The sequence below is a fragment of the Oryctolagus cuniculus genome, chromosome 7 (assembly GCF_051225735.1).
Source record: "Oryctolagus cuniculus isolate XC-2025 breed Fujian yellow rabbit chromosome 7, ASM5122573v1, whole genome shotgun sequence".
Taxonomy (NCBI): Eukaryota; Metazoa; Chordata; class Mammalia; order Lagomorpha; family Leporidae; genus Oryctolagus; species Oryctolagus cuniculus.
This window is the reverse complement of record NC_142873.1, coordinates 29,421,604-29,435,222: the sequence shown is the minus strand read 5'-3', so window position 1 is coordinate 29,435,222 and position 13,619 is coordinate 29,421,604. Positions and strand designations below refer to the sequence as shown.

Sequence of the window (13,619 nt, the reverse complement as noted above, 5' to 3'; positions counted from 1 at the left end):
ATATTAGTAAAAAATAGAAATAACAAGTATGCATGGATAAATTGGCATAGGCATTAAGGGTAGTATTTAATTATCACTGGCCTAATTGATTGGCTATATCAGTAAAATACACATACTGTGTACTGAAAACAATCCAGGGCCAAGTGATCTCATAGTATGCTAGATAACTGAAGATGCCCAGAATCCAAATTGGAGGAAGTGGTACAAGAATGTGGTCATGACTGAGAACCTGGAAGGGTGGGTGTGCCAGCCTCCTGTAATAAAAGCATTCATGTATTCATGCCAAGAAAAGCAATCCGTTTCCTTAAATGTCATCCATCACATTGATGGTGCTAATATAAATTATATGTAGTTTGTAAATTTCTATTGAATGCATCATTTTGTGGAAACTCTTATTTAAGTTATGTTTAAACCCTTTTACTGTTTCTATATACATAAATAGTAATACAATGAAAACATGACTAACAATAAAATTAATGAGAGATCTAAATGGCTTAAGTACTTTTGAAAACCAGTGATGATTTCCTATGACAATGTCCAGTTAAAATGATTTATGTACATGTGTACTTGTTAAAGCTTTAGAAGTAGAGAATATTGTAAGTGGGTGTCTTTTATAGTGCATTAAAACTTTCGTTATAATATTTGAAATTATCTTAAATGTTTTAAGATATTAGACATCACACCTTAGGAAATACTTGCCTATTAAAACACTGTCTTCATGGAAAAATTAGACTTCGTTCAGAGAAGTATTTTATAAGAAAAAAGATTTCCGTAATTTGCTTGACTCCAGTAGGTATTAGAATATGTAGCAAAATATCTATCTACTAAGTAAAATGGTTCCCTGTCTTCATTTTACCATTATTTCGCTGATTCCTTCATTCTTTCCCCTTCACAACAGTCTGAAGTATCATCCTGTTACCCTCATCTTTAGTATATACAATTAAACATCCATGTACTTTGGGGCCACCACAGTGGCACAGCAGGTAAAGCCACCAGCTACAGAGCTGGTAACCCATATGGGTGCCGGTTCGAGTCCTGGCTGCTCCACTTCTGATCCAGCTCTCTGCTATGGCCTGGAAAAGCAGTGGAGAATGGCCCAAGTCCTTGGGCCCCTGCACCCATGTGGGAGACCTGGAAGAGGCTGATCTGGCTTCAGATCAGCGCAGCTTTGGCCATTGTGGCCAACTAGAGAGTGAACCCGTGGGTGGAAGACCTCTCTCTCTCTCTGCCTCTCTTTCTCTCTGTGTGTAACTCTGACTTTCAAATAAATAAATAAATTTTAAAACAAGCAAACAACCACCCATGTACTTGAACAGGCTTGCAGGAATAGATGAACTGGTACTACAAGTCATTAGTGTTTGTACCGAGCCGCATCTTGTAGAAGATAAAAGCCAGTTCCTGAGGCAGTCTAAAGGATCAAAACATGTCGCATAATCCAGATCTAACTGTACACCCCACCCACCCCCAACCTAAGATATTTTTCATTATCCCAATCCATCGTAAGAAAAAATATTCAGGGAGGGAGATGTGAGGCTGGAGCGGTGGTTGATTTGATAGAGAATGAAAATTAGGTTGCTCCTAGCATCCTAATAAAACTCACTTCAGTAAGGAATATTGTTGTGATGATACTGTCTTCTGACCTTCTAGGACCTTCCACTGAGATCTTGTAGAGATAATGTAAGGTCTCTGGAAACTGTGGAAAGTTATAGTCACTGAGAGTTCTGCAAAAGAGAATGAAATACTGGATTATCTTGGAGGACGAAAAGACATTCTACATCAGCAAATGCTAATAGTGACAAAGAGAGAACCATCCTCATATCTTGTGCCTTTCAGATAAAAAAAGACTTTAACATTCAATCCTCATCTAAGGCAAAGTGCACCCCACTGTTGCAGTAACACAGACCCTGGGGAATTGTGATACCTGGGTCCTTGTCACCATCTCTTTCCTTACTGTTACTTTTCTTTCTTTTGTCTCCAATTCCTAACCAAATTTCTAGCACTCACTTCAAGATGGCAGTACAGCTCATCTTTGTGATTTGGGACTATGCCCTTCTTTCGAATGCATAATAAAAAGGACAGTTTGGTACAACGCTGTGTCACTTAAGAAGAGAAGTGGTGAGCTATGATTAGCGAAACCATTCTCCATAACACACTTGGACTGGCCTGGATCAGATTGGTCAAGATAGGATTGGGAAGGAGGATGTGACAAAGTTTCCATCGCAAGACTCCAATTTGGTCTTGTCTTTCAGATCAATGCTTCTTAAACTATAATGTGCATGCAAATCACCTGGAAATTATGCTAATGCAGATTCTATTGAGTAGGTTTTGTGCTGCGCCTGAGATTCTAAATTTTTAACTCATAGGTGTTGCTGGGACAGCTGGTCTGTAGACCACATTTTGAGTAAGAAGATTAAAAAAATACTAAGGACAAAATGAAAATTAGTGGCCACTTATAAGGTGCAAATGTACTAACCTTTTACAAAACAGGATGTACTCCTGAACTATATGTGCCAACGAGTTGTTTGCAAAGCACCAAGAGCCCATAAAGCATACTATACTTTCTGAATCAGCCACAACTTCAAATGGTCTGGAATGTTTCCAAGGCTTTGTAACCTGATTCTTGATCATGAAATCTGATCTCTATCATCAGAAGCTTGCTATGTACTAAAGCACTAACCAGGAAAACAAAGCAAAACAAACCCTTTCCAGTACAAGAAAAATGAAAACACTCTTCTGTTATTTTCCCAAAATTTATTTGGCTCCTTGAGCAGAGCATTTCATCAGCCCTTTTAAAAATGGGAGCACATTTCAAACTATGATGCCTTTAAAGAAGTAATCAGCTAACATCAGAGGGAACAAAACGTCCTCACTTCTAGTTCTATGTACAAGTATCTGAAAGACAAACCTGCTTTGTAAAGGGAGGGCCACTGGCCATCTGCATCATCAAGAGAAAAGAGGGTAGCAAACGTCAAAATAGACCCAAATAAAAACTGCTCAAAATAACCAAAGAAGTAAAAATCAAACGGCAATTCAGATCGTTAAGAGACATTTGGAAATTGTGGTGTAAACTGATTGTGTTCCACATGGCGTAATTGAAAAAAAAAAATGGACAAGGTGGGATAGAGACCAAGAATCCTTTGCAGAGGCCCCTGTTCTTACTTGGCAACGAGGTAGACCCCATGATGGTGATAGAGAGCTTGGGAAAACTGGTTCCAGCAGTTCTTTTTCTTTAGAGCTATATCCACATTTTGCAATCCAGAACAGTTTAGCAGAACTCTCAGGGCATCTTGTGCGTAGCTAAGGCCCAAAGAAAGGCAGAGTCATCACCTGACGGTGACATCACATAACAGATATCACCGCCCGTTTGACCCATCTTGGACAGGACACAGATGGTGAGGAAGGGGGATGCTTCAAAGGAAGGAGTTGCTAAGTGCTCTTTGTTGACCCTGATTAACAGTGCATAAGATGCGTGTCCAAACTGAATCTAGGGTAAATCAGACAACAGCTTATTGGTTTGGGTTATTTGTCAGAAATGTTTGATGTGATCACTTGCTAAAGGTGTGGGTTTTCTTTTGTGGATGCTTTGTGGGTCTCATCTTGGGCTGATTTGGTGTATGCCTGCTTGGAGGACGAGAGTGGATTGCCTATCTTAAAGGGACTGAATGTGTTTTAGAGCTCTGCATGGCTTTGACATCCACACCGGATAAGGGCAAACAGCTCCCAGCTGAGTGGAGATTTCCCTGCAGGGCAGTGAATTCAACTGCATTGTATCCTCTTGGGCAAAAGGGAATTGCTAAACTCTTCTCTATGTGGACAGATGACAGTGGAATGTTTTCATAAGGCACACATCACATTCCAAACCACAGAACAACTTCACAGCTCACGAAGTATGTTTGTGCACACTGCTGCATCTGAAATGCACAATGACCCTGAGAAGTGACTCCCAGAGAGTAAGTAAATGGCATAGCTTGAATGTGTCTGCCTTGGATCCAGTGTCCCTCCTTGTTCTCTCCCTGCCTGATGTGACAATGACTGGCTTTGATGTGACAGTGCATGTGGCAAGCATACACTGAGCTCTGTGATAGTAGCTCTTTAGTGCTACAAACACACATTCAAGGAAGGGCTAGCTAACTTCTACGTACTCAAGGGTCACTTTTCTGAAGGCATTTGACTCTTCATAAGAGAGAAAACTAATAAACGCATGCACTGAACACAGGATTACACACAATCCCACATAAGCACAAGGGAGTGGACAGAGTCTACAGCTGGATGCTTCTCTTTTTCAATCTGAAATAACCAGCAGTGTCTCACAGGGGCCTGGCCTCTGGCATCAGTCTCAGCTCAGTGCTGTAGAAGAGCTGAAGCATGAGGGCCACCAAGAGCTGCGGGAAAAACTGGGCCACTGCTTTCTTGTAAGAGCCAACAGGGAGCAAAGTGCACAGGGCCTGGGATGCCTGTAAAGGAAGGAAAATAGAGTTAAAAAAGGAAACTACCCCCCCCCCCCAAACCCAGTCTTGTTGAGCAGAGTAAGTAGCGAACTCTTCAATCCGTCCTGTGGTCTCCTTGAAGGAAACCTGAAGCATGCATGTGTGTGCACTCACTCCACAACAGCCATTAAGTTGATTGTGAGCCAGGCACTGTGCCAAGCATTCTCTGGCAAATCACTATTTCAAACCAAACCAAACCCTTGGCTGCCAAATCACCAGGAAGCCAGCCACTCCTCAAAGAAAGTATATACCCCAAGGTTCCCTTCATAAAGGCTCATGAAGAGTGGCCCTGCTAAGAGCCTAGGTCCTCGCTATGCTGAAACAATGCGGGGAAATGAGAGGCTGAAAGAGTGGCAGACCAGGCCACAGACGCGTTACAGACTGACCACTACAGCACTCACCACATCAAGGACATAGTCCCACACCTCACACTAGCAATGCCAACTGATTTCTATTGTATCCTGTAAGACCTACATTTACTTCCAGGAGTGGTAATAGTGATCCTTGACTGATACACATTGACGGACACAGATGAGATTAGGTCTTCACATGCCTATAAAATTCTGTATGATCTGACCTGCGGCTCTCTCTGACATCTCCCACACTGGGCCCTTGTTCAGTTCACTCAAACTCTGGCTCCTTGCATTCACTGACTACCAGGTAAGCATCTGTCACCTCAGTGCTCTTGCCTTTCTTTGCCCAGAACTTGCCTTCTCAGATGCTCTGCAAGGATCAGACCCTCACCTGACTCGGGTCTCTGATTAGGAGTCTCCTCAGCTGAGAAATCTGCCCTGATGAACTTATTTAAATATTGTCCGTCCCTTTCTTATTCCCACATTTTCTTTGAAAGGCAAAGAGACAAATGGAGAGAGATCTTTCATCCATTGGCTCATTCCCCAAGTGCCCATAATAGCCAGGACTAAGTCAGGCCAAAATTAAGGGCCCAAAAATCAGTCTGGGATTCCCACATGGGTGATAGGGACCCAAGTACTGAAGCCATCACATACTGCCTCCCAGGGTGTGTATCAGCAGGAAGCTTGATTAGAGGAAGAGCTAGGATACCAGCCAGGCACTCTGATATGGGATATAGGCATCCCAAGCATCAAGTTAACCCCTGCACCAAACACTCACCCCAACTTTATAATTCCTCCAACATTTAGAAGACCTAACATGTAACACACTTATTTGCTCATTGGCTGTGTCTCTAATGAGGATGTAAGCACTTTCATCAGGGCATGGCACATAGTAAGCACTCATTAGATATGTGTTGGGTGAATGGATGCATGATTGTCTGTGTGCAGGCAGGAATTTGCATGAGCAGAATATTCCAGCGATGGAGAAACATGCATGTCATTTACCGCCACAGGCATCATGTTGGTAGCATCAAGAGAGAAACGTCTCCTGTCCATTTGGTTTTCCTCCATTTCCCCAGGCTTTCCTTTCAGTATCAGCAGGATTGTCTTCAGCACGTGAGGGGCCACACTTGACTCAGAGCCTGCCGCTTGCCACATCAGTATCACCGTGCTGCAACAGAGCCCCCCCACCCTGCAGTGAGGATCATGTTTATTGTTTTTCTACTTGGTACAGTGAAATCAGGAAAGGGGTCTTGGTTTTACATTTCTGTATAGCATGCACACTGAAGGCAAATCCAGAACACCCTGAGACTGCTATTTCCAAATGACCCTGTAAGCCTCCTATCCTCAAAAGTAGATGAGGAATTTCCCATGGGAAACACAGTGAGTAAGTCTACAGGCTCATTTCCTGCTGCTGGTGAAACGCCTGTCCAGCTCATTGCCAAATGCTAACCAACTTTCTGTACCGCCGACCCTCTCTGCTGCTCTCACTATGTGACCTTGTTTGCTCAAAAATGTTAGAAAATTTAAAAGCAGACATAAGAATATAAATTAATAGATAAAATAAACACAGATAAAATGTTTATAACCTTAAACAAATAAAAACACTAATGAACTGATGAAAAATAAAAACAAATACTGAATTTGGAGGGGTGATCCTTTTGCCAAATGTCAATGTTGATTAGTGACACAGATATGACTAGAACACTGGCTGCTTGATCTTCAACTAGCTCATTCCCCTACAGATTTGGTCACTCTTAAGATTTTTCTTACGATTGGTTGTATTTAAAGTGCTGAATGTTTCTACATCAATGCATTCCTGATACCTTGTCAATTCACACTGGGTTTTGAAGTCTATTGTTCAAGATTTCTGCTGTAAGTTCTTAAAGTGCCTAATCTTCTGGAACATGGACACACCCAGCTCTGTACAACCCATTGCCAAACTGCTGTCGCCAGCAGGGCTCATGCTTAGAACCACATCAGACCTCAAGTGCCCTGTCTCATCCTCTCCTTGTTTATTTCTGCTGAATGGTCAAATTGTCTACATGTTTCTTTGGTTTATCTTAATTCCAGATCCTGGTCTTTTCTGTTTTCATACTCACCTCTCATCTCTTTTTTTTTTTTTTTCTTCTTTTTTTTTTTTGACAGGCAGAGTGGACAGTGAGAGAGAGAGACAGAGAGAAAGGTCTTCCTTTGCTGTTGGTTCACCCTCCAATGGCCGCACCATGCTGATCCAATGGCAGGAGCCAGGTGCTTCTCCTGGTCTCCCATGGGGTGCAGGACCCAAGTACTTGGGCCATCCTCCACTGCATTCCCTGGCCACAGCAGAGAGCTGGCCTGAAAGAGGGGCAACTGGGACAGAATCCAGTGCCCCAACCGGGACTAGAACCCGGTGTGCTGACGCTGCAAGGCGGAGGATTAGCCTAGTGAGCTGCGGCGCCGGCCGCCTCTCATCTCTTAAGACCTGCTGGTGACTTATTTTTTTAAAGATTTATTTATTTATTTATTTGAAAGATTATACAGAGAGAGGGAATGACAGAGAGAGGTCTTCCATCCATTGTTTCACTCCTCAACAAGCCATAATGGCCAGGGCTGAGTCAGGCTCAAGTCAGGAGCTAGGAGCTTCCTCCAGGTCTCCCAAGAGGGTGGCAGCAGCCCAGGCACCTGGCCCATCTTCTACTGATTCTAGGCCATTAGCAGCGAGCTGGACTGAGTGGAGCAGCTGGGACACCAACTGGCATCCATATGGGATGCCAGCATCACAGGCAGCTGTCTCACCCACTGTTCCACATGCTGGCCCCTAGTCTTGCTGGTGACTTCTTTTATTTTTTTATTTTTCTGACAGGCAGAGTGGACAGTGAGCGAGAGAGAGAGACAGAGAGAAAGGTCTTCCTTTACCGTTGGTTCACCCTCCAATGGCCGCTGCAGCTGGCGTGCTGTGGCCGGCGCACTGCGCTGATCCGAAGGCAGGAGCCAGGTGCTTCTCCTGGTCTGCCATGCGGGTGCAGGGCCCAAGCACCTGGGCCATCCTCCACTGCACTCCCGGGCCATAGCAGAGAGCTGGCCTGGAAGAGGAGTGACCAGGACAGAATCCAGTGCCCTGACCGGGACTAGAACCTGGTGTGCCTGCGCCGCAGGCAGAAGATTAGCTTATTGAGCCGCGGCACCAGCCGCTGGTGGCTTCTTTAGTTAAATTCAGCTGGTTCTAATTATGCCTGCTTTCTGTATCTCCTCAACACTCATTATTTGTGCTGGACTCATTGGTAAATTGTGTCTTATTTCCGTGAGGGTACATTCCTTCTCCTTAAAAAAAAAAAAATGGGCAAGTAATACTTTACACACAGCAGGTGCTTTGTTCCTGAATGAAAAACACTGAGTTTTATGAAGATCTTTCTAGAACAATTATGAATAGCAAAATATTATGTGACGTTAAAAGTGCCTAAATCAAGGTAATCTTTCCATCATATCAATAAAGCTGTATAATTTGTTTAGAACTTTCATAAACATTAATTCAGACATCTTAAACCTCTTTGGAATGGAAAGGACTTTCCACTTTTCACAGATGAGGGAATTGAGCATCCTGGAGATTTGCAAGGGTCAAGGTTGAGATGAAATTCTGGTCTACTTGTTTTCAAATCTAGATCCCAATCCATAATATGGCTTCCTAACTTTTACAATGCTAATAGTAGAGAACATCTTTATTTCCAATGCACAAGTTATAAGAAAGGAGTGATGTGATTTTCTAAGCTTTTTAAGTGTCTTTAGTTTCATGTTGTCCTATAAGCTTACATTAACATTTTTAAATTCTTAACGTTTTTTTACAATTTTGGATCATGAATTTCAGAGTAACAGTTAAAGACAGAGAATTCCTAATTATATTCAAGTTCTTTTATTTTGTTATTTTATTTGTTAGTTTACTGGCCTTCATAGACTAGAAGACTCTGTATGTTTTTTTTTCTCTAGAAAAATGGGTAAATTCACAAATTAGAAGGAAAACTCATAACCACCTTGAAGAAAGGTTTGTTCCTACAGGGCATGAAACCAAGTACAACTTAGAGTCTTGTGTATGCAAAGAGACGTTGATCGTTTCCTGGGGGTGTGCTCTGTGCAGTATGCTGTATAGGGATATGAATAACATGCTAGTATCTGGTCTTATTTGGGGTTTGGTTTGTTGTTTTCTAGCTCCTTTTGATGCACTGATAGCTCATTGATTTGATGGCTTTATAATTTTCTGGTGTTTTTTCTGTTTCAGGAAAAATAAACCAGGCCTGATTCTGATAGCTCAGGCCTTGGACACAGGTCTATCTCATTGAGGAGACGGTAAACAAAACTCGTGAGTGGCAGGAACAGGGAAACCTTACTTGTCAGCTGGGACTGGGTAGTCCATGAGTTGAAAGATAACCTTTTTGGGTGAAGTACGTGTCAGCAAGGTGATGACCCGCAACAAGGCTTGCTTCATATTATGAAAAGAATTCCCACTCAATTGCTTATAAATTGCATCCACAATCTTAGACACCTAGAAAAGAAATTTCACAGGTTAACAGGAGGCTTCCTTCATGGCCCCCTCTAAATCAAGGAATATTTTTGCATTAAAAATTCAATCTTTATTAAACTGAACAAGACAGGAACACATAAATAAGCATCGCCATAAAGTGTGTTTGTGTGTATGTGAGACCATGTAATTTTGATAAGGAAAAAACCTGTGCATATATGGGTAATGAGAAAATACACATTTTTTGAAGAAAATTTTACTTTGAGAGGGGGCCGATTTCATTCTAAAAGACATGAGTTCAGTGTAGAAAATACCTGCACAATCAAAATACTTGAAAATAGAAGAAATGACCAAGAATAAAAATGTAACAATATACTAAAAAACCTCTGAAAATTAAATATTTAAATCTATATATTGAAAGGATTAACTGCACATCAGGGGATATCCTGATGGTAAGAACTAAGCCATAATCTTGCAAACTCTACTCAAAGACCCCATTCCAGTTTTGTTTTTACCCTCTCTATTTCACTCATTCTTAAATAAGGATAGTTCTTGCTAGACCTGTAATTTGCTGTCAACATCAAAATTCACCCAGATCACATATTTTGAAAATACTCTTCACTTATTCTGAAGTTGGTTTATCCAAATTTCTACTACATTGCAGTGAATCATACATAATTCAGTTCTTCCACTCTACACAAAATAAAAAAGTGAATGAAATGTTAAATAGCATGAGGCATTCCTCCTAGCACATGCTACAAGGTGAGCTTGCCATGAGAGACATGAAATATTGTTCTTCTCCTTGACTGTAGGTTTTAGAGCTGCTCCTCATTGTCCCCTACCTTTGTTAAAGGCAGCAAATCTTTCAAACAAATTAGCTATGCCACTGGGTGCTCAATTATGGAAAGGATTATCGGCTTTTATCCCCAAGGAAAGACTTGATGTGGTAAATCTATTTAGATCACAAGCCCATAATGCTATATATGCAACTTTGGGATATTTTCAATTATACACAATTTATCCTTATACTGGACCTTAGAACCTAACCTTGTTTAGGACAAGACCATTGTATGTGGTCCTTCAGATGTTTGTAGGAGCTGGTGTGGGATAATTTAAGTTGATGATCTTCATTTGGTTCTGTTTTTAGGAGTTAGTGATTTCACTGTAGCTATTTCTACATATTTAGTTTTCTGTTAGGTGCCTCATCCTCCCCAGATTCTTGGTATGGCTTTATCTAACTTCCCTTTAAGTGTTTTCTCTTATTCATTATAAGACATGGGAGGACTCTATTTTGCCAAGGAGCCGTCCAATGCTCTTAAGTTTTTCCTCTAGTTGTGTTTTTCCTACAGAATGTTCCTGTATCTAGTAGCATGGGGAATTTTATATGTAGCATTATGCCCCTTTTCTTGCAATTGAACTTAGGATAGCTCTCAGCTAATTTCAGTCACATTGGACTGAAATGTCAGAGAGAGAATTTAGCCCTATGTCATTATCAGGGCTGATTTCTTGCACTTATAACCTATACACATGTACAGAGATCCATGCTTAAAAGACCCTCTATGTTTGTGTAAAACTTTACCTTTGTCATCTTGAAATTTTAAATAATTTTTATCATTAGGCTTGTTTTATAAAGCACAAGGGAATAGGGGAGATATTTGTGATATGTAAGTCTACAGTGGTTCCTGCAGTCCCATATGTAGTGTTCACAAAACTCTATGAGCATAGAATTCCAGTGGACCAATGATATGGGGGAATTCACTGAAAAACAGAGTACAATATAAGCATCTTATTGAAGCCTCATCTGCTTAGTCCCAAAAATTATGAAAAAGAAAGAAAGAATAAGATGTGTTCTAGGATTTAAACATATCCCACAAAAGACATGTGTTGGAAACATTGGGATTACCCCTACGCAATCATACAGAGAAGTGGGAAATTAAGAGAAAATAATTTGATCTTGAGGGCTGTTGTTAGCGTGTAGGTGGGTTAATTATGGTGGACTAAAGACAGTTTAGCCCCTTCCATTGGCTTTCATATATTCTATTTTGTCCTTCTTCCTAAGCTGTGAAATGACACAAAAAGAAGACCCTCAACAGGTGCAGGTCTCTCAATCTCTGACTTTCCAGCCTCCAGAACTATAAGAAATAAATTTCCATTTTTATAGATTACCTGATCTCAGGTATCCTATTAGAGCAACAAAAAGCAGACTGAGGCAGAAATATATAAACCCTCTCCCATTCAGTCCTTCCTTACTCATCAAAGAGTTGAAGGTTAGAGAATGCTAAAATATGTCAATGATGAGAAATGAAATTAAAATAATCAGTTTTAGTTAGTGTTTTCAGTCTTCTAGGAAGAATGAAATGCTATGCATTTATGATCTATGAAGTTATTTTGGTGATTATATAGTTAGTTAAATGCTCTTATATGTACATTTATAAATGGTATTGCACAATATAAATATGGGTATTGAAATATATACTAATAATTTTAAATTTTGGCTGGGTTTTTTTTTTTTTTACTTAGAAGACATTAAATAGAAAATAAAAACCATGAAGACCTGAGAGAAAGGGGTAGGGGACAATATGAAGGAAAGGAAAATACTTAATAGCTATTTATTTAAATAATTTTTAAAAATTATTTCCTTTGTTGGCGCTGCGGCTCACTAGGCTAATCCTCCGCCTAGCGGCGCCAGCACACCGGGTTCTAGTCCCAGTTGGGGCACCGGATTCTATCCCAGTTGCCCCTCTTCCAGGCCAGCTCTCTGCTGTGGCCAGGGAGTGTAGTGGAGGATGGCCAAAGTACTTGGGTCCTGCACCCCATGGGAGACCAGGATAAGTACCTGGCTCCTGCCATCGGATCAGTGCGGTGCGCCGGCCGCAGCGCGCCGGCCGTAGCGGCCATTGGAGGGTGAACCAATGGCAAAAGGAAGACCTTTCTCTCTCTCTCACTGTCCACTCTGCCTGTCAAAAAAAAAAAATTTCCTTTTTTTTTTTTGAAATCTAAAGAGAGAGATAAAAAGAGAGATCCTCCATCCATTGGTTCGCTCCTTAAATGCTAGCAGCAGCTGGGGCTGGGCCAAGCTGAAGGCAGGAGTAGGGAACTCCATTCAGGTCTCCCAAGTGGGTTTCAGGGACTCCAGTACTTGAAATATCAACCTGCTGTCTCTAAAGTTTCGCAAATTGGAAGCAGAGCCAGGACTCAAACCCAGGGCCTTCAGTGTGGGATAAAGATATCTCAACCAGCTTGTACTTCTGTAATTTTTTTCCTATTTTTATTTTTTCCTATACTGTGCAGAATAAGCCTCATGCTTCACTTTGCACTGAGCCCCACAAATTATGTAGTGACCTTATAACAAGCTAGGTCCTTGAAAATTTTTCTTTAAGAGCTACACATGAGATTTTAATTATAGCTGTGTGATGTTATTATTAATGTGTTTATTTTAATAATTTGAGCAAATATGACACATAATCTGATTTAATATGTTTGGTAGTTAAATTTTCATTAAATTATTTTCTAAAATTTCCTGTATTCTTGAAATATTTAATATGTCAAATAAAAAATACAGTGGAAAGCCTTAACAATACACTGTGTGAGGAAGAAGAATATTTGAATTAGAAGACAAATCTTTGTAAATTTCTCAATCAGACCAAAAAAAAGAAGAAATTAGAAAAATTAAAATAAGCGTTGAAGATTTATGGAATACTATCAAACAGCTCAAAGAAGGGCTTAGGAGTTCCTGAGACATGGAAATAGAGAACTTACTAGAAGGCTATTCAGTGAAATAATTATATCTTTCCTAATTTGGAGAAAGAAAGGCATGTCCAAGCACATAAACCACAAGAGCTCCTAACAGACCAAAGAAGATCTTTACCATGACACTTTGCACTCAAATTTTCAACAGTAAACATAAAGAGAAGAATCTAAAATATACAAAAGAGAAATGCCAGATTACTTTCATAGAACCCCCAATTAGACTCACAGCTGACTTCTCATCTGAAACCCTACAGGCTAGAACAAAATGGAGACACATAGTGAGTCTTAAAAGAAAAAAACTGTCAACCCAGAATACTGTACCCTAAAAGGTTCTCATTTATGAATGAAGGTGAAATAAAGACCTTCCAAAACAAACAGAAATTCAGAGAATTTGTAACCACACATCCAGCCTTAAAAATGATGCCTAAGTATTTCTACACATGGAAACACAGAAAGATAGTCATAATTATGAAAGATTGTGAAGGCAGAAAATCCCTCAGTAAAAGGACAAAGGAAATCCAAAGCAAACAATAGGAA

General features: G+C 40.6%; 1 protein-coding gene across 1 annotated transcript in view; it reads right to left on the bottom strand.

Moving 5' to 3' along the window:
• MROH9 (maestro heat like repeat family member 9) overlaps positions 1–13,619 on the bottom strand; it is a 161,005-nt gene that overhangs the window by 35,246 nt on the left and 112,140 nt on the right. Inside the window, exons 9-13 of the mRNA XM_089299380.1 lie at positions 9,202–9,356; positions 5,846–6,011; positions 4,312–4,454; positions 3,160–3,297; positions 1,601–1,721 (exon numbers count right to left, since the gene is read on the bottom strand). Coding sequence (XP_089155506.1) covers positions 1,601–1,721; positions 3,160–3,297; positions 4,312–4,454; positions 5,846–6,011; positions 9,202–9,356 — 723 coding nt within the window. The remainder of the gene's footprint in view (positions 1–1,600; positions 1,722–3,159; positions 3,298–4,311; positions 4,455–5,845; positions 6,012–9,201; positions 9,357–13,619) is intronic.